Source organism: Podarcis tiliguerta, assembly GCF_965153285.1.
Source record: "Podarcis tiliguerta genome assembly, chromosome: 6".
Taxonomy (NCBI): domain Eukaryota; kingdom Metazoa; phylum Chordata; class Lepidosauria; order Squamata; family Lacertidae; genus Podarcis; species Podarcis tiliguerta.
The window spans coordinates 57198703-57224564 of NC_139539.1; the positions used below are offsets into that span (position 1 = coordinate 57198703).

The following is a 25862-nucleotide window of genomic DNA, read 5'->3' on the forward strand; positions in this document are numbered from 1 at the left end:
TCAGATATGAAACTCTGAATGGACCTATCATTGCAAAATGGCTCATTAATTCCAGCTTTTCGTGCCCTTGCTTTCACATGGGATTTGATAGGCTACAATGAAATTGCAAAATGGATAAAATGCAAATTACCCCTTGACTTTCGTGAAATATAGTTTAAGTACTAGCCCATACATACTGCAACTGCCCAGAGTGGCTTAAGAAATGGTTTTTGTACCAGATGGGTGGGGTACAAATAATAAAGTTGTTGTTGTTAATGCAAAGGCTAGTACAGGCATAGGCAAACTTGACCCTACAGATGTTTTGGGACTACAACTCCCAGCATCCCTACCTAACAGTACCAGTGGTCAGGGATGATGGGAGTTATAGTCCCAAAGCATCTGGAGGGCTGAGTTTGCCTATGCCTGTACTAGCCTTTGCATTAACAACAACAACTTTATTATTTGTACCCCACCCATCTGGTACAAAAACCATTTCTTAAGCCACTCTGGGCAGTTGCAGTATGTATGAGAACATAGTAAAATGTCAGACATTAAAAACTTCCTGATACAGGGCTGCCTTCAGATGTCTTCTAAAAGTTGTGTAGTTCTGTATCTCCTTGACATCTGATGGAAGGGTGTTCTACAGGGAGGGCACCATTAAAATAATCTATTGAAATGTTGAGGGTTTCTTACAAACTATCATCTCTTTTTCCTCTCCCTCTCTCCCCCCTCTCTCTCACACACTTAGAAGCCAGCCTCATAATGTCCACATATTGAATTTTCACAGTCTCTTTCCTGAATTTGTCTCCAAGCCTGTTATCAATTTATAAGTGAAGTACAAATTACTTGGAGGGCTAAAGGATGAGAGAACATGGAGATAATACAGCTCTGGGAGGAGTGCTGGATTGGCTCTTCTGGAGTGTTTGTATTTCACTGACATCCACACTACCCCCTTCCACAGCCCCCTCCCCATATTGGTAAGCAACAGTGACCCATCCAGCTAGTAAACTAGCATACAGTGGTGCCTCACAAGACAAAATTAATTCGTTCTGCGAGTTTTTTCGTTAAGCGAGTTTTTTCGTCTTGCGAAGCACCACTGTGTATTGACAGTTTCCTATAGGAATGCATTGGCAGTTTTTTTAAAAAGGCACAAGACGTTTCGTCTTCCGAAGCAAGCCCATAGGGAAATCCGTCTTGCGAAGCAACTCAGAAAACAAAAAACTCTTTCGTCTTGCGAGTTTTTCGTCTTCCGAGGCATTCGTCTTGCGAGGTACCACTGTAGTTACTTTGCTCCACTTGGTGAGCTGCTTCTGCTAAGTAGTACTAGAAGAGATTTGTTTGTTTAATGTACTGTGCTTCATCCGTAGGTCTCAAAGCGGCTCAGAACATAAAAATGCAAGATAAAAGCAATTATTCACTAACCACCTGTCCACAATGTTCTTCAACTGGACAGTGCTGTCATTTTTTAAAAAAGGAAACCAAAAACAAAAAATAAACTAACCAATGAAATCACTACAAACAAACACATAAAAGCCAACAGGAACCACATGAAATCCTTCTAATATAGGTTTTAAAACCCAGCACAGACACTCGAAGTTCTAAAACACCCCTAAGATAGTTCAGTCTGGACTTGACTGAACTCTGCTGGGGCAGAGGAAGATCAAAAAAGCCTCCCCCTCAAAAAGTATAAATAAACTGATTTTGACTGGTTGTGTTTTATATTGTTAAGTCACTTAGTGATTTTTTTTCCTGTAGAAAGCAATTAAGAAATGTAATAAAAATAAACGAATAAGCACAGTATCAAACATCACTGGCAAGGTGCCATCATTAATTTGAATACCACTTTCAAGAATGTCCTCTCCCTAGAAACTGCCTGTCTCAGCTCATTATGCATGGAGAAAGGGCTGTTATGTAGATATGTACAGGAGAGGATGCTCCTTCAGGTAACCTGGCTAGAAGACATTTGCAGCTTCAAAGATTAATGCTAACACTTTGCACTCGGCTGGGAAATCTTCCCGGTTATCAATTAAACTTTGTTATATCTTTCCCATGCAATCTGAAATTTTATTCCTCTGCACCACTACTTTTACAGAGGTTTCTGCTCATGGATCCACTTAGCTATTAATTTTATATTCTCTGTCTCCACTTATACCTGACTATATTGGCAAAATTGAATGGATCTAGCTACTTCAAAAATCTCTTGATTTTCCCATTTCTCTCCAGCTTCTAGAAGTCTGTCATAAAGCCATTCATCCCTTTCCTCACGCTGCCCCCTTCTTTCTTTTTCTGTGGCCTTCAAGTCATGGTGAAATCAATCAAGTTGATCAATTAAGCACTTAGAACGGCCAGGAATCACTTCCAATAAGAGGGTTAGCCTCTGTGACAAAGAAACAACAATACCACAGCTACCCTGTTTTTAATGAGGGAATTTATTTATTGAAAGACCACAGTATTAAGGTTGCAATTAATACTAAAGGAAACCAGTTAAAGCAGCCAATCTCCCAGTAAAGCTACATAAAGAAAGGTCCATGCCAAAACCAAACAGAACACAAATATCAATAAAATATGCAGGGGAAGAATTCACAGGCATTATAGACACAGAACATTTTGCGTTAACTTGCTCTCAGAGCTTGCCACAGAATGTGAATAATTCAGATCTTATTTATGAATCGCTGTGGCCCATGCACATTTTCTCAATACTCTGAAAAGACTGACAGACTGCCCATCACCTTTTGTTTGAGCTGGCTGAAGCCTATTATTTGTGTCTTATAATCTATGGGTGATATATAACATTAATTAGAGAATGGCCGCTGAAATCAATAAAATTCTAAGTCCATTGATTTTAATGGATCTGCTTCAAGTATGACTTAGTTGGCTATCATCCTATTTCTATTAATAGCATCTTCTATAAACAACATCATCTTCCTTTAGAAAGAAAGGGGGGGAGGAACCTTCCATAAATGCAGTTCTATGAATGAAACAACATCTACCTATCCATGCAGCATGTAAGGGAAAATGGAACACTGGTTATGCAGATTGCTTAGCATGGACTGGAGAATTATAGCCTCTACTTTCAGTTCCTTTCAGTGAAGTTGTTGTGCCTGCTGCTATCCTTTCCTGAATAATTTCATCTCTTCACATTCCTATTTGAAATTACCTAAGCTGCAATTATCAAAAGCTTCCTTCACATATTCATCATATGAAGAGGGTCCATGCATTGAAAGTAGGATCTTTGTCAACAACTGTTTTTTGTGTTGAATATATGGTATATGGAAATTTATGGACCTAATGGGTATCTAAAGCCATTTGCACATGCAGAATGTAGGCACCCTATATATAGAAATGAGCAAACTAATGATATTTTAGGGAGCAGGCGGTGCCCATTACTTACATCACAGAAGCCTACACAACATAAACCCCTGTTGCTATATGTAGGTTTTATTTTATTTATTTTTTATCTTATATTCTGGAAATGCACATCCAGGTTTTCTTTTCCTTTAAAAATTTTTGGGGCCCCCAAGAGAGTGGGGCCCTAAGCTATAGCTTGTTTAGCTTATACGTAAATCCAGCACTGGTAATACCGAAGGGCTGTCCATTCGTTTGTCTGCGGTATGAAAAAAAATGCTGAAAGTCAAAGGCTTTGCTGAGCATATGCAATACCTTAGGCCCCTTCCAAATAATCATGCCAGTGACATTTTTATTATTGTTATTACTGCTGCCATTTTCATTACATTGCATTTGGGCCTGTTTTTGTAATTAATAATAAAACATCCTGGAACTATGAAATGAAGGTCAGGCTTTATTATTTTTAATCAATGAATAAAAAAATTGTCTTTGGCCAAGGACTAAATCCAAGATTCTATAACCATCACTAACACTGATGTTGCAGATGTGCTCCAAAGAAATGACTGTGCAGTTGCTAGTAGGATCCCATTTTTTAAAAAAATCAAAATCCAGATTTTTTAAAATAAAATGTAATGTCAAACCAGGCCCCAGGCACAATCCAGCCATTCAGTTTCACTGTATGCCAGGCATTGTCAAAAGAACTGCAGTGGTTGGAGCCTCAGAAAGAAATGCCCGGTGGCTTTTCAGAGTTATTCAAATAGCTCATATAAGACTTTCAATGCATATTGCAATATATGACAACGATACAGTCTTGCACATGCCAGTGGCACTTTTGCACTGTTAGCTAGAGGACATGGAACTCCATCTGCCACAGTGACTGGTGGCAGCCCCCTGTAAATATGAGACTGTAAAATAAGAATGCAAGCTCTTCTGCAGAAGATGAAATGCCTACACTGAATTTAGATTGTTCAGTACCAATGTAAGGCAGATCACTATTGCTTCCATTGTTGCTTTTTTTTACAAGGGAAACCGAGGCTTAAAAGATTTTCCTAATGCTAACCACAAAAAGTATGGCTTAACCAAAAAAGCTTAACTTTTTCTGAAGGGAAAGGGGAGGTCACATTATTATTAACTCATTCTTCTATAAGACTATCATATTTGACTCTAAGCCATTAGGCAACTGTGTGAAATCTTGGTGATAAACTATGGGAGAAATTTTTAAAGGTGTTCCCCCCCCTCCACACACACTAGTGTTCTCTATGTATCATATAGGAACAACATCCCAGTGCACTAAAATGTATCTGAGCGTTTGGATTTTCGGCTCAAATGAAACAGGTGGAGAGTTTGATCTTTTCTTCAGCTACAGGTGAGACTTTGATGTAAAGAGTCATGCAGCTGTATGACATACAAAGTCACTCCCTTAATAGTGAAGATTGTGTAGTCTCCTAGATTTTCAAAGTTTAAATGGAGAAGCAGACACAGTTTGTACCATCCTGTCCTGTTTATGGAGCACAAAGAGCAACTACAGATTTCAAATCCTTAAGATTTGAGACTACTTTATTGAAAAATGAAGAGTTTTCAACAAGTGAAGTTTACTTCAAAAGAGACAAGTGTCACCTTATCTCTGTGGACATTACAGAAATATCACACACTTTACGTTACCTCCTAAAAGTCATTTCATGAAGACAAGGTATTAGACATGGCCCCAGTAGAATGTATTGTATACTTAGGGTCATATTCAACGAGGTCCTACTCAGAGTAGACCCTTTGAAATTAATGGACCTAAGTTAGTCATGTCCATTAACTTCAACGGGTCAAAACTGAGAAACATTAGGACTGAATACCACCCAAAATATACACGAAACAATGCTCCTACTTCCATTATTACCATTTTCAATATAAATCATTTTTTTCTATCCTGTTTATATTTCATTCAACCGCAAGGGGTTCAAACTGGTTTCTAATCATATAGCACTCCAGATTTGAAGCATTAATAAATAATAAGGGAAGACTCACAGCCATAAATGTTGAAACATGCACTGCCCTATATAATTTATAGAAGATTCTGGTTAGAAACTACTTCATTTTCAAAAGTCATAAAGGCTCAAGATTTTCTGAGGAGAGAATTCCGTAAGTGTGATCCAATATAGTAGTTTCAGTCAATACAATAAAATACAGGAAAAGAAATGACTAGGGTTCATTATAAAGCAATAGTGGCATTTTTTAATCTCTGCATTACAAGACAGACAATGCACAGGCCATTATGAGCAGAAGAAATGCCAGATTAAGAGTTCATATTTTCCTAGTGGCACATTGATTGAATATTTAATTTCTATACCGCTCAATATATTTTAAATACTTCTAAGCAATGTACAAAAAACTAAGGCAACAACAGACAATATTATAAAAATACAGCTACATATTAAAATGTTACATTAATACAAAGTTACTCACATATATAAATGAATTTCAGTTAATTTTCCTTCGAACACACTCTTTCCTCTCAACCTCAGGCTTCTCACTCAGAATCCAAACAAACCTTCAGCTCACCCACAAAAGTCTCACAACAAGAGGAGTTCATGGAAACAGCCTAGTCTCTCCCTCTAGACTTGTTAATTATGGACAGGCCCAAGGCAGCTGGTACTTCCTCAGGCTGCCTACAGCTGTGTCCTATTCAGCTACACTCACACAGGTGCAGCAGGTTTGTTGAGTGTCCCAGGAGGTGCAAAGGATGGGAAGTGACTTCCCTCCACTCACAGCCCTTTCGGTCCTGTCATCCTCCTCATCCACCAGCTGGAATCTGCTAGAAGCTTCTACACAATTTTATTAAAATGGCAACCACCATTTGTTACTAGATCCATTCCTAGATGTATCCACTACTTAAGTCCACAGCATCTGTCTCACCAACAGAAAAAGAGCCATATATTCCATTTGGGGTGACAGCTATTATCTAGAAGTACAGGAAAATGTTAAATTCTCAAAGGCATGAATTTCCTTAAGTAAGAAGAAGCCTCTTTTTAAACCAGCCCTAAGTTCACAAAAGGATTTCAAACAAAAATCCTGCCAACCTAGCAGTTCGAAAGCATGTCAAAGTGCAAGTAGATAAATAGGTACCGCTCCGGCGGGAAGGTAAACGGCGTTTCCGTGTGCTGCTCTGGTTCGCCAGAAGCGGCTTAGTCATGCTGGCCACATGACCCCGAAGCTGTACGCCGGCTCCCTCGGCCAGTAAAGCGAGATGAGCGCCGCAACCCCAGAGTCGTCCACCACTGGGCCTAATGGTCAGGGGTCCCCTTTACCTTTAAGTTCACAAAATGTACTAGCTAATATGCATTTCTACTTGCCATCTTCCCTGTGCACACATCTGTTAATACTGGTGTGGTTAATAGCCTTAAAGTCTTCTCTACTAAGACTCCTGGAGGCTCTTCTTACTTGCCAGAGGTGGCTGGCCAAGGCATGTAGGCTCCTCTGGGCAACTCCTTACCAAGGCTGCAAGAGAACCGAGGGACATCTCAGATCAGAGATAGCCAACACTGTCCCCTCCAGATGTTGCTGGACTACAACTTCCATCATCGAGCTGACTGGGGCTGATGGGAGTTGGAAATCTAAATCTGGAGACTACCATGTTGGCTCCTTCTGCTTTACACATTTACATGGATGTAAGTCCCACTGAACTCAGTCAGGTTTACTTCTCAGTAGGCATTTGTAGGGTTGCACTGTTAAAAGAATAAACCAGGTGGCTCAATTATGCATGCTTTTTTGGTGTTACAACAGATTGTATAATGCTGATAATGCATGGAAATTATTTCAGAACAACTAAAGCTGATTAAAACACAGCAGCTAATTATATTTCAGCAGCTTTCCCTGTGTCTATGAAATAAAACAAAAGATGGTATTTATTCAGAATATTAATGGCAGCACTCTCTGGCAGGTAAGAGGCAAACCCTGCAGAAACAATGCAGCTCAACAAAGCATAATGCATGGGATATGGAACACAACCCAGCACAAGTGAGTGAGCGGTACTAATCCTTCATTGAATAATGCTAATTGCAGGTGAAAATCTCGTTCAGAAAACCACCTTCATGATATCCTTATACATGATCTAGGAACTTGTCTGTCTTGTCTAATGACACGCACACAGCACAACCGAGCAGTCTACACAACAAACTTTCATCAAACCAGCAGTTATGTCTACCCACATGCTGCAATACATGGTGAAGATCTGATTTGGACAAATTTCAAATCCCAAATAGAAATGCTTTGAAAGGATTCTGGGCTCGCCAGAGCTGAAATGGAACTCTGTAAGATGGCTTGTATTGAAGCAGGGACCCACCTTGGCAATCCAGCCATGAAAAAAAAAATAAGAAGCTATATCCATGTGCTGAAAGTGAAAGGTAATAGCATCTCTAAGCCTGCCATAATGTCAGGGTGGAAAGATGAGGAAAGAGAGAAGAAACATCATGGTCAGAGTGAGTAGAAGGTACAGAGGGAAATCGCTACTGTTACTTACAGGCTAAGCTTGTAATCAGATGGAATTATTGCAACTATAAATTTAACCCCTTCATATTCTGCACCCCCAATTTTTGTTAAAAGTCTGTGTGTCTGTTTTTCTGCAATATGGCATGTTTCAATAGGCAATATGGATATTTTTTGATGAATAGCTTATAGAAAGTTATTCTAATCCTAAAATTTGCAGAAAAGCCACTGCACCCATCCAGTTGAAATTTAGCAGGATACTCCAGTTCTGTGAAAAAGTATGGAATAAATTATTGCATTCTGTGTGCGCAACTGTTCAGCATTTCACTTTGGCCAACTGTAGGTCTTATCCAGGTTTAACTAAGACATCTGCCAGTTTCACCATGATAACCACCACAAATATGCAACATGTCATCCCATTCAATCTGGTATGTATATGGCAGACCAAGATTAAATGTCCATTCAGTACACAAAGAAAGCATTAGCCTTCTGACTCTGAAGGGGGAAAAGCAACTTGAAAGCAAATGACTGTATATGCTGTTGTACATTTGGTATGAACTTTCTGAATGCTACATCATCTGTGGCATGGAAAACTTTTACTAATAATTTCAGAATAATTCTGTGCATTGTTTTGCACAAACGTGGATTTTATGTATGGAAAATGTTGCCCTTGTGACACTTCATTGACATACTGTTTATGAAGTGTTTTACAACATGCCAAGTGGAAATTATTTTACCTCACATGCATATAGCTAATTTGCTCATTTTGACCATAGATGGGTACAAAGATAAGTAATACATAAAGATTTTAAATTCTAACTGCTAGGTGTTGTGTTGTTGCTTTTTAATGCAGCCAGCAGAGGAAAAGATCCTGCAGTTTAAACGTGAAAGGCAAAGCTAACTTGGCGCTTTCATTCCAATGAACATAGTAGTTTATTATTTTAGGCACAGACCCTGGCCGAGACCACAATGACTCCACGGCTCGTGAGCAAATAAAAGAGGACAAATTGAATGTGATAGCATGGAGAGAGAAAGAAAAAGTGAACAAAGAGCAGGATGCCAATTTGTGGTTTGATAGAAGAACTGACTACAAAATGGGCCAGGAAGCAGGACTTCTGAGCGTGAACATGATTGAACTCTTTCCTCAGAAGGGGCTGTTTATTCTCTCGAAAATTAGCAAAACACTATGTGGCTGCAAATGAATGGTCCACCACTGAATCTGTGTGACCTGGAGCCTTTCATTCAGTTGTGTCACACAATAGGCGACAGAATTTCTCACTCCTGGAAGGCAAGTATAGAAGAGAAAGGAAGTTGTAACCTTGGAACATTCTCCAAATATGAATGGGCTTCTCTTCAGATAACCGGCCTCTTAAACATGGCTTAACTATAAATGGAAAATAAATCTGCAATCCCAGTACACCTTCCATAAGGAGTGACTCTACTGATAAACCAAGGAAACGTTTTTGTGAGCTTCTCCACAAGGAATTTCTAGAGCGTTTTCTCCAGCCCAATAGCATACTGGAAATGGCACAGCCAGAAAACACTTTCAAATAAAATGGAATAATTATATACCATAAACAACCAGGTAGATAGATTTGACATCCTCATCATCAAAAAAAAACAACATTTTATACAGAAACAATCAAGGATCTAAATGAATAAGGTATCTAGAAATGTGTTTACACTAAAATCATTTATATAAATTTCATATTGCAGGCATTCTTATTGTCTAGATTAAAAATCCATTCAATATGGTTAAGAATTCAGGCTGGGTTTTCCCTGGTTTATTGCATGTAACTGAAAGAGTGGAGTTATGCGTTATGCATTATCAGTTAGCATTAAATTGTGCAGCCTCACACTTGTCCTGTAATATACAGTCGTACCTCGGAGGTCAAACAGAATCCATTCTGGAAGTCTGTTAGACTTCCAAAACGTTCAGAAACACAAGGCACAAGGTGTGGCTTGTGATTGGCTACAGGAGTTTTGTGCACTCAATTGGAAGCCGTGTTGGACGTTCGGCTTCCGAAAAACATTTGCAAACCAGAACACTCACTTCTGGGTTTGTGGCGTTCAGGAGCCAAATTGTTCGACAACTAAGCTGAATCCTAGGAGCTTGTCACATTGGGTTATAATAATTCTTTTTTTCAATTAAAGCAAGATGGCATATTGGAAAGCCCTGCTGGGGAAGTGTTCACACAGGACAAAGATCCAAGGTCTTCATGGGCAGGATAAAATGCAAAAGCTGATTTTGGCCCCTTCTCATTTTCATGTAGATTAGGTTTAGCATTCAGCTTCATTCTTTTTTCTCTCATCTGACTCTCAAAGCAGAAATTACAATTAAATACTCAGTACACCAGCTTAGTTCAAAACAGGCATAACTCCTTTGAGTTGCTTTTACTTATCCCTTTTTCTGGCTTTTTGCTGCAAAATCAGAGGATGTCTTTGAATGGGTCTCTAACACTGTGCTGCTCTCACCTTGTATTTAAATGCATGCAATGATTCTTTCATGGCTTTGAAACAGTGTCTCTTGCTCCCTGGGTACATTTATTTATTTTAGGAAGAAATATAGTGTGCCCCCCCCCCCCGCTTTAGCAACTGTGCACAGCATGATTTCAGGGTTGTTGTTTTTCTGTTCTGTTAATCAAAATTATCACTTAATTCATTTGATTGTTGAACAGTTCTCATATATTCCCCCCCTCTCAAGATTTCCAGTGCATCATTGAATATCTGTTCATTCCAAGTTCATAGGCACATATAACAAAAGCAAGGAACAAAAATATGAAAACAGCAAAACAATCATGTTTTCTATCCCACCCCCACCCCCCATGCCCGGAATCTGAATGACTACCTACTCCAGCCAAGAAACATAAGGTTATATTTAGTCCACCAGACATCTTGGATCTACGCAGTGGCAGAGCTTCATGCTCCAGCACCAGGGGGGAGAGCAGGCGGGAGTGGGGCTGGCGTGGCCCCCGGGGGCGTGGCGCACTGCCCACAGGGGCGTGGGGTACATCCTGGGGGCATGGCACACTGCCTGCTGGGGTGTTGCACCCAGCACCGGGGGGGGGCGGCGGGAGCCGCGATGGCACCCCACCAGGATCGTGCTGCTGGGGGCAGTGAGCTCCCCCCACACTCCTCTTCCTCTGCCAGTGAATCTACGTCACGAATCAATTTTGGTATTTGATTCCAGTATTTAAAACAGAGAAATCTTGACTGATACAGCATCAGTAATCTTGTATTACACCAAATGAAGAGCCATAATAGCCACCATATCCCAACATTATCAGATTTACAGTGGTTGGTTTTTCTTCTGTTTTTTAAATGGTTTATTTCTACTTCCAAGCACTAGTATCAAAATCTCCTGTATTTTGTGTAAAAGAATAAAATGTGTTAATTGAACTTGGGTTCTTTGCATCTGGCAAGCCAACACAACGCATCAACAGCACCAGTATTGCTGGGAAATGTCAGAAATGATACTAATACAACTGCTAACAGCAGAGCAAACAAAAAAACTGCAAAGCAATTGGTGAGATATAGCACACTGCATTGAGAGAAAAATATCGGCTACAAGTGGGAGTAACTTTGCAGACATACAGGAGAAGAAGATATCAAAGACAAATAGACACAAGACTTTAAACAGGGACATCACTCTTTGCTGTGGCATTTTCACCACTTGTGACAAAACATTTCAGTGGTTCTGAGATGGACTCCTTTATTATTATGTCAAGAGTTCTCTTGTCAAGCACTTTCTCTTAGGCTGGAATGTCACCCGCAAAATTCTGCTAGAAAGGGCTTTCAGCTATACATAAATTAAGGGCAGGGCTGAATGTTGGTGTGCACGTATAGGATAGAAGCTATGTATAATAAAAATCAACTGAACAAGTTAGTTCTGATTAAACTAATTCATTGATTTCAATGTGACAATTGTGACTAGTTTAGTTGAACTGAGGGCCAGGTCTTGATTACTCTGAACACTGGACATTTTAAATCATTTATATCAACATTTTATATCAGACAGAAATCAAAGTCCATCCTGAGCACCTTCTGGCTATAGCAGCAAAATTAAGTCCTTGTTAAACTTAAAATAGTCCATATATTACTATGTGAGCATTATTATTGATGCTATTGTTGTGCGGATAATATCATGCTAGGTATACTCCTATGAATTTTGCTCACTCTAAAAGCCTGATTCGAATCTAGTGCTGGCAGCAAAAAAAGCTCACCTTGAATTAACCGTAGAGAACAGAATAGATGCCTAGCAGTTAAGGAAAACACTTTCATGGATAGGACTTGCATGATATGGTTGTACACAAGTTGAGAAATATTAACCCTAGATGAGTTTTGGGCCTCAACAGATTGAGACACCCAAGTTAAGCCAGTTAAAAATGTCCTGCATCATACTCCATTCATTCATGTACCTCTTTCCTGGCAATATTTTCTTCCTATAAAAACCCCCGTTTCCTGAGGGCATTTATTACATTACACTTCAGAATTTTTCATACATTGGGGGTGGGATCCTTTAATAATAATCTAGCCTCTTCTTGCTCTAGATACCATCAGCAATACTTTTAGTCTGACAACCGTGAAAATACAAATTATTCTCATTTCTTCGCCCTACCCCCATTCTAACGCTGTTGACCTTCCAGTCCAAACACACTGAGAAAGGAAATGAGAGATATCTTCAGAACTTAAATAAAATGTAAGGCATAATGTGAAATAACATTTAAGGATTTTTTTTTTAATTGTTGGCTGCTTTGAGGGTATTTTTTGGGTAGCAAGACAGCCTGTATATTTCAACATACTGATATTTACAAAAATTGCAAATCTGAATTCTACAGGTGCTGAAAGTTCAAGATGCTGAAGATTTTCAAAGAATCTTGGGGGAAAAAATATCCATGGGATTCCCTACCCCCCAGAACAGACACCCCCTATCTTGCACCCATCTCTCAGTTCTTAAGGCTTTCCTCTCCAAGCTGATCCAGCAACATAGCAAGAATCACCTGAAATCTGACTTGTGCAGGTTTATATGGTGCCAAATTTGTGAGGCTGGCAGGTGCTACATTCGGTGGTTGGCACTGTCCCACTGCTCCTGAGGCAAGATGCTACCATCCTACCAAAATGTCCACCATTAAAAATGCATGGCCATATTATCTTGATATTTGCTGCCAGCTAAATTGGTGGAAAAGCTTGTGACGGTTTCAGAAGTCAATTTATCACATGAAAAACTTGCTGTAACAGAAATTAGGTCATAACAGCAACATTGGCTTCAAAACTGGGTCAGCCATTAAGAGAAACTTTATGACTGTGCACAATTGAAAGATCTAATCAATGGATTATGACTAATATACCATGTTTATTGCTCTTATTTCTATGTGCGTATTGCCTTGCATTGCTCTTTTACACATGGCAAAATATGAAATTAAAATTAAAGGATTACAGTGGTACCTTGGGTTAAGAACTCAATTCGTTCTGGAGGTCTGTTCTTAACCTGAAACCATTCTTCAAGGTACCACTTTAGCTGATGGGGCCTCCTGCCGCTGCCGCACTGCCGGCGCACAATTTCTGTTCTCATCCTGAAGCAAAGTTCTTAACCCAAGGTACTATTTCTGGGTTAGAGTCTGTAACCTGAAGCATCTGTAACCTGAAGTGTCTGTAACCCGGGGTACCACTGTATAACTGGCTCCTGCAGATATGGGACTCCTGCAGTAGTAGTAGTAAATTATTTGTACCCCACCCATCTGATTGGGTTGCTTCAGCAACTCTGGGCGACTTCTAGTCTTTTGCTATCTAAAACATCTGGGGGGCACCAGGTTGGGGGATGCTGTCCTAGCAAAAAAAAAAAAGTATCAACACTACTTCAACCAGCAAAATGTCACCCTGAGTTCTCCTTCCTGACCATGCTAGTGTGTGACAGAATGCTTTGAACGGGCATAAATTAACTGGAGGCTGGAGGCACTATATTATGAAATCATTATTCCATGGTACCTACCTATCATTGGGGCATATTGCAGCCTCTTGAAAATCACAGAAAACTTGTGCCACCCAACAGAATTTAATCAGTCCATGAGAGATTATTCATAACAAATCTGTCAGCTTCTGAGATGTCACGGAACTATCTGTTCCTTCTTGCTGAAGCAGAGTATCATATAAAATATCAGGCGATATTTTATATTATTAACAGGATGCCCTGTTCACAAGCTTCATAGAGCACTGGCTACATGGAACTTTGGTCCAAGTTAGCATTAGGCCTCTTGTGTCCTCATGTGGGAGTTTGTTGCCAATGGTTTTTTTATATATATCCATACTGGTTGTAGCGTTAATGTTTTTGATTTTTTTTTTTACTGGAGTCCACACTTTTACTGGTATTTTTATTTATGTTCAATATATGTATTCTTAACCTCAAAATATGTCTTTATATGTATATATCAAAACATGACAAAACCATTAAATTAGGAACCAGGTTTACAGTCTTAAAATAATCCTGAAAATGTCAAAAATCTATAGGCTGTTCCCGAGTTATAAATTCTGCATATCGATCTCAGCGATATCATTTTGAGGAGACTCAAGAGGGCTAATTATGCCAGCAAGTGAGCGAATAGAATAAATAGCACTTGGCATATTTGCTTGGGATATACATATTACACACTTTAAATGTCAGAATAATAAGGAAAGGAAATGTTTTTTTTAAAAAACCCTTCTATCCTGATTGGCCAAACTTTGCCCTGCTTGACATACCCTCATAAGTTAAATGTACCCACATATTTGACCCGTTCCACTTCTGGGAGATTGCTAAAAAAACAAATACTGAAGAATTTTTGGTATATTGCAAGTCCTTGTACGCATCAGAAACTAATGATTTTGGGGGGTTTTAAGACAGCTATATTTTCACTCAATAATCTTGAGGTAAGAAAGACGGTGCTGTCCTGCACAGCTGTCAAATACTGTCATACCTCGGGTTGAAGTTGCTTCAGGTTGAGTGCTTTCGGGTTGCGCTCTGTGGCGACCTGGAAGCAATGACACCACGCACATGCGCAGAAGTGGCAAATTGTGATGCGAACGGGGTTCTGGAACGGATCCCATTCGTATCCAGAGGTACTCCTGTAGGTAGTTGGCTCTCAGGGGAGCCAGGAGTTGCTGGAAGATCAGAGGGAAGACTCCCCTGTCGCTGGGCTACTCACAGACTATTTAAGGAAGCCCCGCTCCCTGAGCCCACCATGGGACTTATCCACCCATCCACTATTTATTTCGTAAGTTCTTGGTTTTGATGTGGTTATCATCTGGTTCTGCTTCACCCCCTATTCTTTTTTTTTTTGTTTTGTTCCATGCAGTCACTTTGCTGCAAACATCAGTCAGTTGCTCTATGATGGGGCTGGGAAGGGTATGGAGGGTATTACAAATCTAAGACATGTGGGATGTGAAACTTATAGCAGTCAAGTACAACATTCCTATAGTGGACATGTTAGGGGATATTTTTGTACCACTCAGGATAAAACCTCCTGTATCCTCCTGAGCTGGGACAGACTTCCACTGCATGTGACTTGATGTGGGTGTGGCCTGTTGTTGGTAGAGGAGCACATGGCCTCCATATTCTGCTCTCTGTGTTCTCCATTTTTGTTTTCCTATATGTTAGGAGAAGTGACTGCTCAGTCGCGGTCACTTGGGACTAATTCCCTTATGGGACAGTTCATGTAGATCAGACATAGGCAACCTCGGCCCTCTAGATGTTTGGGGACTACAATTCCCATCATCCCTGATCACTGGTCCAGTTAGCTAGGGATCATGGGAGTTGTAGTCCCAAAAAAACATCTGGAGGGCTGAGGTTGCCTATGCCTGATGTAGATATATAGTTATGTAACCTAAGCCTGCCTTCAGGGATCTATCTGTGAACCTGAATGAATGTGTGAGTAAACTAGGTAAAGGTAAAGGGACCCCTGACTGTTAGGTCCAGTCGTGGCCGACTCTGGGGCTGCGGCGCTCATCTCGCTTTATTGGCCGAGGGAGCTGGCGTACACCTTCCAGGTCATGTGGCCGGCATGACTAAGTCGCTTCTGGCGAACCAGAACAGCACACGGAAACGCTGTTTACCTTCCCGCCGGAGCGGTACCTATTTATCTACTTGCACTTTGATGTGCTTTCGAACTGCTAGGTTGGCAGGAGCAGGGACCAAGCAACGGGAGCTCACCCCGTCTCGGGGATTCGAACCGCCAACCTTCTGATCAGCAAGTCCTAGGCTCTGTGGTTTAACCCACAGCGCCACCCGCGTCCCTCTGTGAGTAAACTACTTTGGTATTAAATTTAATCAGATTCTCATGTCTATTCTTTTTAAGAGGGATTAGAAGGGATCTTACCAGGAATCTTAAATCGTGAGGCTTAGACGAGCTAGCAACAAGCTAACCACTGTGTAATTTAAAAAGGGGGATGTTTGGAACTCTGCTAAGATATGGAACTTGCTAGCGCAAGTTAGGAAGGGTATCATTAATTATCCTCTCCTGCTTCCCTAATCATCCTCGCAAGATGGAATCCAAAAATCCATGCATGCATTTTGGACACACTTCCCCCTCCTCAAATCACAGCCCTCCTCCCACAAATAGCAAAAAGAATTACAAACAGTAAAATTAAATCATCCCACGCTAGTAAGAGGGACAGTATATTTTCTTTCTCCAGTGTTTTAGAGGATTAAAGTGTTAAGTGGAGTGAAACCTCACCAACAATTGTTCTAATTCTTAGTGACAGTATTTGCCTTGAGTGACACTTTCCATCAGAAAGTGCAAGTACATCAAGCACACCCATCAAGACTTCAAGTACAAAGACAGCTAAAATATTAATTAAAATGTATATTTTTTCATGAATATTACATTCGCAGTACATGAAAGTACGCTATAAATGCAAAGGAAAAAGTCACAGGCAAGATTTCTGACAGTAACCCAAATACATTATTTTAAGCTCTAATTATGGAGCAGTTTCTTTAAAACCATCCATCTAAAGTCAGGCCTGCCAATGCCAATTTTTAGAGAATTTGCTGGTTTAGGGCTACACATTGATTTTTTTATTGTGATAAATTAAAATCCAATATTAGCCAACAAGATACAAAGCGCACAAAAATCAACATTTGTCTCTTTTAAATTAGGTCAGACGTATGTGCATGAGTAACGCAGACAAATGAGAGAAATCAGACATGGGCATTTTGTGAAATAAGTAATAATTTGGCAAATGATTACATGACAATGAACTTATCCAAACTGGGGCAGTGGGGCAGCGCCGGAGGACAGGAGGATTATAGTCCACACAGGGATGCAGCAACCATCCATGATTTTCAGTTCCAGCAATGAAATTATTTGTTTGAAGATGTGAAGTGCGCTAAATAGTCAGAAGCTGCTGTAAATCCATGTGTGGTTGCCCCATGTAGAGAATCAATGAACTGCAGGCGGCAACCTTCTCAGTGAACTACCTTCCTGATTGACCACCAAGACTGATCACTGGATCCTTCTAGGCAGAAAGGAGTAGGAAGAACTACCCTTTATCCAGCTGATCCTTGCTTGAGAAACAAGCTCTTCCTGAATCCTAGGTTATTATTTGGGCCAGCTTCCAATTTGACTTCAAGAATTCACTTGCTCTTTGGTTTGAACTCCTGGCTTGCCCCTTGGTCCTGTTCTTGACCCCTACTCTGTCTTGGGGCTCGTAGTTCCTGACTCACCTCAGACTGCTTTCCATGGCCCAGTCTCAATGGGAATATTGCAACTGTAGCAACTGCAGCTAATTAACTACTTTTTTTTCTTTATTGTGTTCTGTGGAACATCTGGCACGATGAGGAAAAGTCAGGATCAGCAGAATAAAGTAATTGTAGGAAGAAGGGCCTGTAACTGGGATTTCTCCTCATTTTATGACATAAACAGTAGCAGGTTCTCAAGTGAGAACTGGAATGAGAGCACACCAGTTGCAGGCCTATATCCTGTAGTGCATGGTGTGTGGTGCCACAACTCACAGAATCTCTGGTCAGTCACATTGTTGTTGCTTACTGGAAGATATAACAGGGTGGGAGAGATGGTGGTGCAGTGCAAACACACCAGCAGAACTAATCCTGCTGGTGCTTTTGCCACTTCCCCTCTACCTCCCGGTCAGCAGCAGCAGTGTGACCAACTGGAAATGTCATACTATGTTACACTATCCACGCTATCCACTACTGGAATGACAACAGCAGACTTCACTCTCTTATAGCTTTAGAAATTATATTATCATTCTGGCCAGTGAAGCTAAAAATCTTCTTTTTCAGGTGCTAGCATCTTTGTGGATGCTTCCTCTGACTCATACTCATTTTTTTTCTCATTCTAGAAGTCTGGAGAAAACAATTTCCCTATGGACACAGGAACTGCTCTAACTTGGAAATGTCCTAGTAAATCCCAGATACTGCCATAATGCCTCAAAGATTTCAGATACACTGGGAAGGATGAGCTTGGCGGACAAGTTCATGAAACATTGGCAACTCTTCCTTGGCATCACTTGTAAATTACACTTGCATAAGGTTATAAGCTTAGATAATCAAACAGTGTATCATACTTTGAATATATAGTACCCAGTACTATCCCAATAACTCTTCATAATTGACACTGCATTATTTACTTGTAAGTTTAATGATCTTGGTTATCCAATAACATAATATTAATTAGGAAAGCTAATTCTATCTGCCATCAGTCTGGTTTTATTTCCAGCATCATGCTAAATAGTTAATTTATATAAAAATTTAATTGAGATCCTTTTTAAAATTCAAGAGAGGGCATAAGCCATGGTGAAGATAATTATAGTTAAGATAAAAGCTGTTTTTCAGTGTGTTCTGATTTTATTTTAATGTTTGACTTAAGCCCCTGTTAATCCAAAATAAAATTGTTTAAGTGATGGAAATGTAATGACTTGACTATGAGATAAGTTCAAACCATTATTTAGCCTCTGTGTTATGAGATTTTAATATAACAACAACAACAACAACAACAACAACAACAACAACAAGCAGCCACTACCCTTTTAGTACATACTTTCAGCACTTTGGGGACGCGGGTGGCGCTGTGGGTAAAAGCCTCAGCGCTAGGGCTTGCCGATCGAAAGGTCGGCGGTTCGAATCCCCGCGGCGGGGTGCATTCCCGCTGTTCGGTCCCAGCGCCTGCCAACCTAGCAGTTCGAAAGCACCCTCGGGTGCAAGTAGATAAATAGGGACCGCTTACTAGCGGGAAGGTAAACGGCGTTTCCGTGTGCTGTTCTGGCTCGCCAGAGCAGCGATGTCACGCTGGCCACGTGACCCGGAAGTGTCTTCGGACAGCGCTGGCCCCCGGCCTCTTTGAGTGAGATGGGCGCACAACCCTAGAGTCTGTCAAGACTGGCCCGTACGGCCAGGGGTACCTTTACCTTTACCTTTACCTTCAGCACTTTACATATGAACACAAACCCCTCCTCTCTCCCCTCCCCCCATAACAGAGACCAGGAGTGCCAGCTTGGTCCCACGACCATGGGTGCCTGGGGCCCTGGCACTGAAATTTGTGGGTGACCAGCCTCTTCATGAGGAATTTTGTGGGTGCTCAGACACCCAAGGCCTCAGGGAGTTGGCACCTATGACAGAGACAGTTTAGGCTTCCTTGCAGCCACAATCTGAATAACAATATTACACATGATAATTGCATCCCCACAATTAAGATCATGTGTAGTTTGACACAAAATACCAGTTCAAATGTTTGTCTTTCACATGGAAATGGACAGAATTGAGTCCTTAATATGTCCTACATCACCTTATGTATTCTATCACAAAAGCCCCTGGCCCTAGTTTTAACAACTTCAAGGTATGTGGATAAAATCATATCAGACACAGAAGTAGCTTCGTTGAGTTACTGTGTCAAACGAACAAACAAAACAATAACTACGCCTTAGTTATTGAAGGCTGTTGCTTTGATCTACAGCAGGTGTCAGAATACTTTTTCAGCAGGGGAGCAGTCCGCTGTTCCTCAGACCTTGTGGGGGGCCGGACTATATTTTTTGGGGGGGAAATGAATGAATTCCTATGCCCCACAAATAACTCATAGATGCATTTTAAATAAAAGGGCACATTCTACTCATGTAAAAACACCAGGCAGGCCCCACAATTAATCTAGAGATGCATTTTAAATACAAGGGTACATTCTACTCATGTAACAACACGCTGATTCCCAGAGAGTCCGCAGGCCAGATTTAGAAGGCAACTAGGCTGGATCCGGCCCCCGGGCCTTAGTTTGCCTACCCATGATCTACAATAAGCAATTTATGAAGCATGTCATCTGTTTTGTGTGACTTTATATTGATCAAAAATTACTGCCCAGCCACAGGAAGCTTTCAAGGATACAAGTACCAAGAGATTCAATTGTGTTGTCTGGTGTCATTATTTTACTTACTCCTGTCTTCTCATCAAAGATTTTGATTCCTCCAAATGAGATAGTTAAAAATATTTTCTGCTTGTGTTCCCCTTTTGAACGAGTTGCAGCAACAATTCCCTGTTGGGAGAAAACAGAATGGTTCCGATTTAAAATAATTTGACATTTTGTCTCTGCCCATTGTCTGCAGACGTTAGTGAGCAGTGGCAGTGTGTTATTCCTTAAAGAACTGAACACTTTCAGCTTTCCGTTGGTTTGGGGCAATATATTCTCTTTTATCGATACTTGTTATTAAGTAAGGCCCACTGAATTAATTGGTACTGACTTCTGTATAAATGTACTGAGGACTGTGTTGGACACTGGCTTCCATAGGCAGATCCACTTTACATATCAATTTTCAAAACACCCTCCTGCTATGAACTGTGTTATTCATTTTTCATCTGAAACCATGTAGTTTTGCCACAATCAAAATCTTACTGTACTGATAATTTCCCTGTACATTCTTCTTTTTTCTGCTGCCTTGGAACACAGTAGAAATGTTTTATTTCTAGGTAGGTGAAGCTGATGAAATTTCCATTTTTGGAAGTAGGTAGAAAATTCTTAGTATCCACATTCTTTGCCTCTTTCTTTTCTGATTTGAGTTCTCCCCCCTCCCCCGCCTTTACACAAATATTATCTTTCTTTTTCTTTTTAAGTTCTAGATTCATAAAGAATTATGTAATCACAGAAGTCGAACAACCAGAGGACTAGTCCACTTTTTCCTCAACAAATAAGGCCTCTGGCTGTTCATACAAAAAGCCAAAATATGGTGTTTTATTTTTGATGCATTAATTAGAACCCCTTAGACAAACCACACCCACAGTCTTTCTCTTTGCCACATTAGGAAATGCATTTATTATTTAGAAAATAACACTGTTGCTAGAGGCAGCTGTATAAGTTCTTCTGTTCCAATTCATTATTTTTAAAGCTAGTGTAAATAGTATCATCAATACTCTTTCCAATAGCGATTTCTGGTGCTGAGTATGAACAGGATTGTAGCCAAAATGGGATCTCTGAGAAACAACATGGCAGTAGCAGATGGAATCCTGAATAGAGAACAGTAACTTCTGCAAGCATTTGTTGCAGGTCTCATTTGTGGCAAAAAAACATCATCAGACTGTATAACTTTGGGCTACACATGGGGAAATAACATGCTTTAACGCTACCTTGTGTAAATAAACAAAAACATATATGAAAAAAGGTATCCGGAAGAAATATTGTAGCCCAGCTTTCTTGCAGACATGCTAGTTTTCCATACAGATGGATTTATTTTTTCTCTTGAGGACACATTCAAGCATGTGGCATCACAATCTCTAATCTTGGGCAGTACAGTTTAGAAAGTATCCCCACCTAATCTGCTGTATGCATACAATCCATTAGTCTTAATGCCCTACTTCAGCATCTATCAAATTTAAAATGTTACAGATCCCCTTTTATGGTATCTAGTTATAGTAGAACATTATGCTTAACTGCATAACACTGTCTTGCAACAGTCAAACTTGTGACAGCACTGATGAGCTAGTGTGGTGTGATGAGCGGCTGTGTGGGGTAGGGTGGCGACTGGGTAGAAGTCTCAGAAACTAGGGTATCTAAGGTGAGTGAAGGAAGGAAGAAGAAGAGGCATTAAACTGAGATAAGAATAGGTAGAAACTTGGAGAAAATAAAAGGAAAGGAACTGCAGATATCGAGTACAAAATTTACTAATACTATTACAATGCTATGCTTCCACATATAGTCATTCTATATGTCATTATTGTTTGTTTCTGTTTAATAAATTAGATTTACTACTTAGAAGTCCTTGCATGGATATTCTACAGGTGGAAGCTGTATTTTCTACATATATTGTACTTGGTGCCATGGAAACGAATATATATTTGGAGTATCTACTTTCAGTAATGTTTTGTAATGTGAAACTGACAAAAGCATGCTATTTGGATGTACACTTTTAAAAAATTCATCAATATTTCTGGTGTCTATTCGCAGCAGCAATATTTTCAGACTCTGGTATGTGGTGCTTACAAATTACTAATCCCAGAACTGAAAGCAGCTCTCCAGCACACAACCCTAAATCAGGCTGTTTGCACATCCCTTCAGTTGTGCTAACTACCCTGAGACATTCAATCAGTCCTGTATTATTTTCAAGCTCAAGGCAACAAGAGTAATGTATACTCTCCGATCAGTGTTAGAGACCAAGATATGAAAGCTAGGAGCTAAATGGTGCCTTAAACCTAGGTTATGGACGCAACAACAGAATGTCTAGGCACACTTTTTTTATAAGAAGAGCACGGTGCTGAAGATGAATGAACTGCAGCTAAAGTATGATGTTCATTTTTCACCCACTGAGTACAAAAATTTTGCATTCCAAATTATTATAACATGACAATGCTAGTTTATTTTTTTATTGGGGCAGTGATTTTTGCTTTCTGGAGATTTATCGTGAGAGATCACAAATATTCCTATAATAATATGCAACCACTACTCATGTTTCTGAACTGTTCTGTACGCACAAGTTAGCATTCACTGCATGCCTAGGAATTTTAAATTTAAATCTTTATTGTGATCCAAAGACCCATCAAAAATTTCAGAACAAAATACAATTAAGACAGTCAACCACAAAAGAGAGAGGAACCGGGGCGGCCATTTTGTTTTATATCAAGCTTTTAGATACTTGTTTCTTTTAACTTCCAAGAGAAACTTTGCTACGGCCAGTGTAATATCATTAGAACTGTCATCCAAAAGATATTTAATATGGGAAGCTTCAGATTTTCCCAGCAGGTTTGCCAGTATGTGTTTGATCAGTTGGTCCCTTGCTTGCTCATACTGCCCACAATGCAATAAAATATGTTTCATGCAATCAACGTCCTGAGAACATAAACAAAGCTTATTCTGATAAGGGATGTCTCTCAGTCTACCATTTAGCACTTCCGATGGAAATACATTTAGTCTGGTTATGGTAAATAAACGCCGTTAGATTGGTACAGACAGGTTCCTAAGATATGAGGGTATCTGAAAGTCGTACCCATATCGGATTCCTTCTGCTACCAGGCCACAAATTACTTGAGATCAAGATTGCAGGTCGCTATGTGAAATGTCCCAAAGCCTTTGCCTCAGGGATTCCAGGGCGGTGTCATAGCCCCGTTGATACAAGAGGGCATCCCTATCAAATGATGCAAGCTTATGGAAAGAATCTGGCACAAATGGTGACTTGTCCCAGAGTCCAAATGCAAGTGGCCAGGTTCTATGCCCTTCATGTAGGCCATTAAATAAGACTGCCTTTAGTAGAAACAAATTAATATGCTGCAGGTAAATTTTCAGCAGAAGGACATGAATATTTAAAAAGAAATAAATAATACCATCCCAGTACATGGTAAAAACCAATAGAGCAGGAGCAAACAGCAATCTGAATTTGTGACACCACCTGTTTCTTTTGGTTCTAGTAACCTCTCAACATTACGCAAGCAAGTCTCTCAATTATGCTAACAGGAATCAAACATTTTGGAGGAGAGATGGAAATTGAGACCCTCTGGGATGGAGACAAAAGGGCCAGCCTAGCCTTGTTAACAGCCAGAAGCTCCCAAACCACTTGTTGGCAGATGGAACCAAGGAATGAATGAGAAAGAAACTACAAACAGTTTAATCTTATGCAAGTGCTGTGGTACATGCTGCTTAGACACAAAAAGAGCCAGCCTTTCAAACTGGGTTCTTCCTTAATTACCAAGTACTTAAAATCCCTTTCCAACTTTTGCTTTTTTAAAAATTGGACAAAAATATTGTAGAAACACAAGATGTGTGTGCAGTAAATGTTGGCATATAAACTATAAATATGTACATCATATTCCACTGCATGTTTATGTGGCTTCGTTTTATGTCCCTTATCCTTACCCCATTTGCATGGACAATGTTGTTTCTCAGATCAGAGATTTTGTTGCGAATACATATAAGTTTACTGGGAACATTTGCTTCTGTACCATCTAAAACAGGCGAACCCGTGGCCCTCCAGATGTTCTGGGACTCCAACTCCTGTCAGTCCCAGCCAAGATGACAAACAGCCTGGGATGATGAGAACTGCAGTCCAGCAACATTAGGAAGGGTAGGGGTTTGCCATCCCTGATCTAAAATAAGAAATGACCTCCAAAAGGCATGGATCTTTGAATCCAAAGTCTCTTCACGTATTTCCCTCCCCTTTAAAATGTGCTTGGTCTTCCCCGTGTCATTATCACCACAGTCAATGTGATGATGTCACTGAGGGCAAGCAAAGCGGATTTTCCTCCATTTCTTTGCATTGATACAGCCATGTGACTAAATCTGATTGGCCATGTCATGACTTTTAATAGGAAGAAGGGCTTTACAAAATTTGACAATGAAGCAGTCTATCAGGGCCCCAAACACCAGGGAATCGGTGCAAGAACATTGTTGGAAGTGATGTTTCAGGTAGCTCTTTGACTCCTCAAATCCCCTTTTCACATAAACATGGCTCAGTCCAAATAAGTAATACTTTGATCAATAACATATTTGGGGAGGGGGGGAGAGTTTCACAACACCTTTAATTTCATCATGGAATCTTGACATAACTTGTCGCCTCGTGCCGCAGAAACTTCGTCTATCCCAATGAGTTTTGCTTTGTATCGAACCCCGTCGCCTTTAAACCTTTTTATTAAAGTGGCTTCGCTGCGATCCTGACCTGAAAAGAGAGAGGTGCAGTTTTGAAATGCATGTAATTTTATGAAAGCAGTAGAAAAGCTAAAGGTCTACAGGCCAGTTAGATGTGTTAATCTGTTTTGTTGTCTATATGTTTTATCAAAGTCCAAGTTTTTGAGCATTTTTATTCAGACTGCAACCATGTGTGTGTGTGTGTGTGTGTGTGTGTGTGTGTTGGTAGTGTGCTTTTCTACTCCTTAACTGTAATGAATTGAATTTTTAAATATTGTTTTAGTGCATACCAGTCAAGTCAACTTTCAAAGCCACAATCCATGTTACAGATGTTATCTCCCAACACCACCAACACCACTGAAGTGTGACCAGCAGCAATCTGCTTAAACAACTTAGTTGATGGCTCCTTCACACCAGAGGGCAGTGGAAATGAGGAGGATTGATGCAGGTCCTTAAGTACGTATCTTGATATATGTTTCAAAAAAATGTACTGGCAAATTTGCAATCACCTATGTTCTTCCACACACTTTTTGGGTGGGTTTTTTTAGAACAACAGCAAGTTGTATATATAGCATATCTGCCTACATGCCCTGCCAGTATGTAACTGGCAGAATGGAATCAATAAATTAGAAGGCGGGAAGAAACACAACAGCAAACAACTAATGGTATAAACCGCAAAGGTGAAAGTTGCTCCTCATATACAGATTCAAATTAGATTATTCTGGTTTAATTCAAATGGGGAAAATGTGGATTAACAGCTGAAAAATGCTTCAGTGTGTACAAGCTCTCAGACTATCCCCAATGGAGGTCGCCAGCAAGAGCATCATTTGCCTTCCATGTGGAATGTTGCAGCTGCTACGAAATTTTCTACTACGCAACATGTTTTACAATCATTATTCCACATGCCTACACAATTAGCCCTGCATGATAAGCTAGGATGAAAGAGAGAGAAGAACTGGCCCAACTCCAGCCATTCCGGAACACTCAAGT

General features: G+C 40.2%; 1 protein-coding gene across 13 annotated transcripts in view; it reads right to left on the reverse strand.

Annotated features, from left to right (window-relative positions):
• DAB1 (DAB adaptor protein 1) overlaps positions 1-25862 on the reverse strand; it is a 635724-nt gene that overhangs the window by 51496 nt on the left and 558366 nt on the right. For all 13 annotated transcript variants that reach the window (XM_083448084.1, XM_083448089.1, XM_083448096.1 and 10 more), the window contains 2 exons: positions 24764-24903; positions 20205-20303 (listed from right to left, as the gene is read on the reverse strand). In XM_083448084.1, the coding sequence (XP_083304210.1) occupies positions 20205-20303; positions 24764-24903 (239 nt within the window). The remainder of the gene's footprint in view (positions 1-20204; positions 20304-24763; positions 24904-25862) is intronic.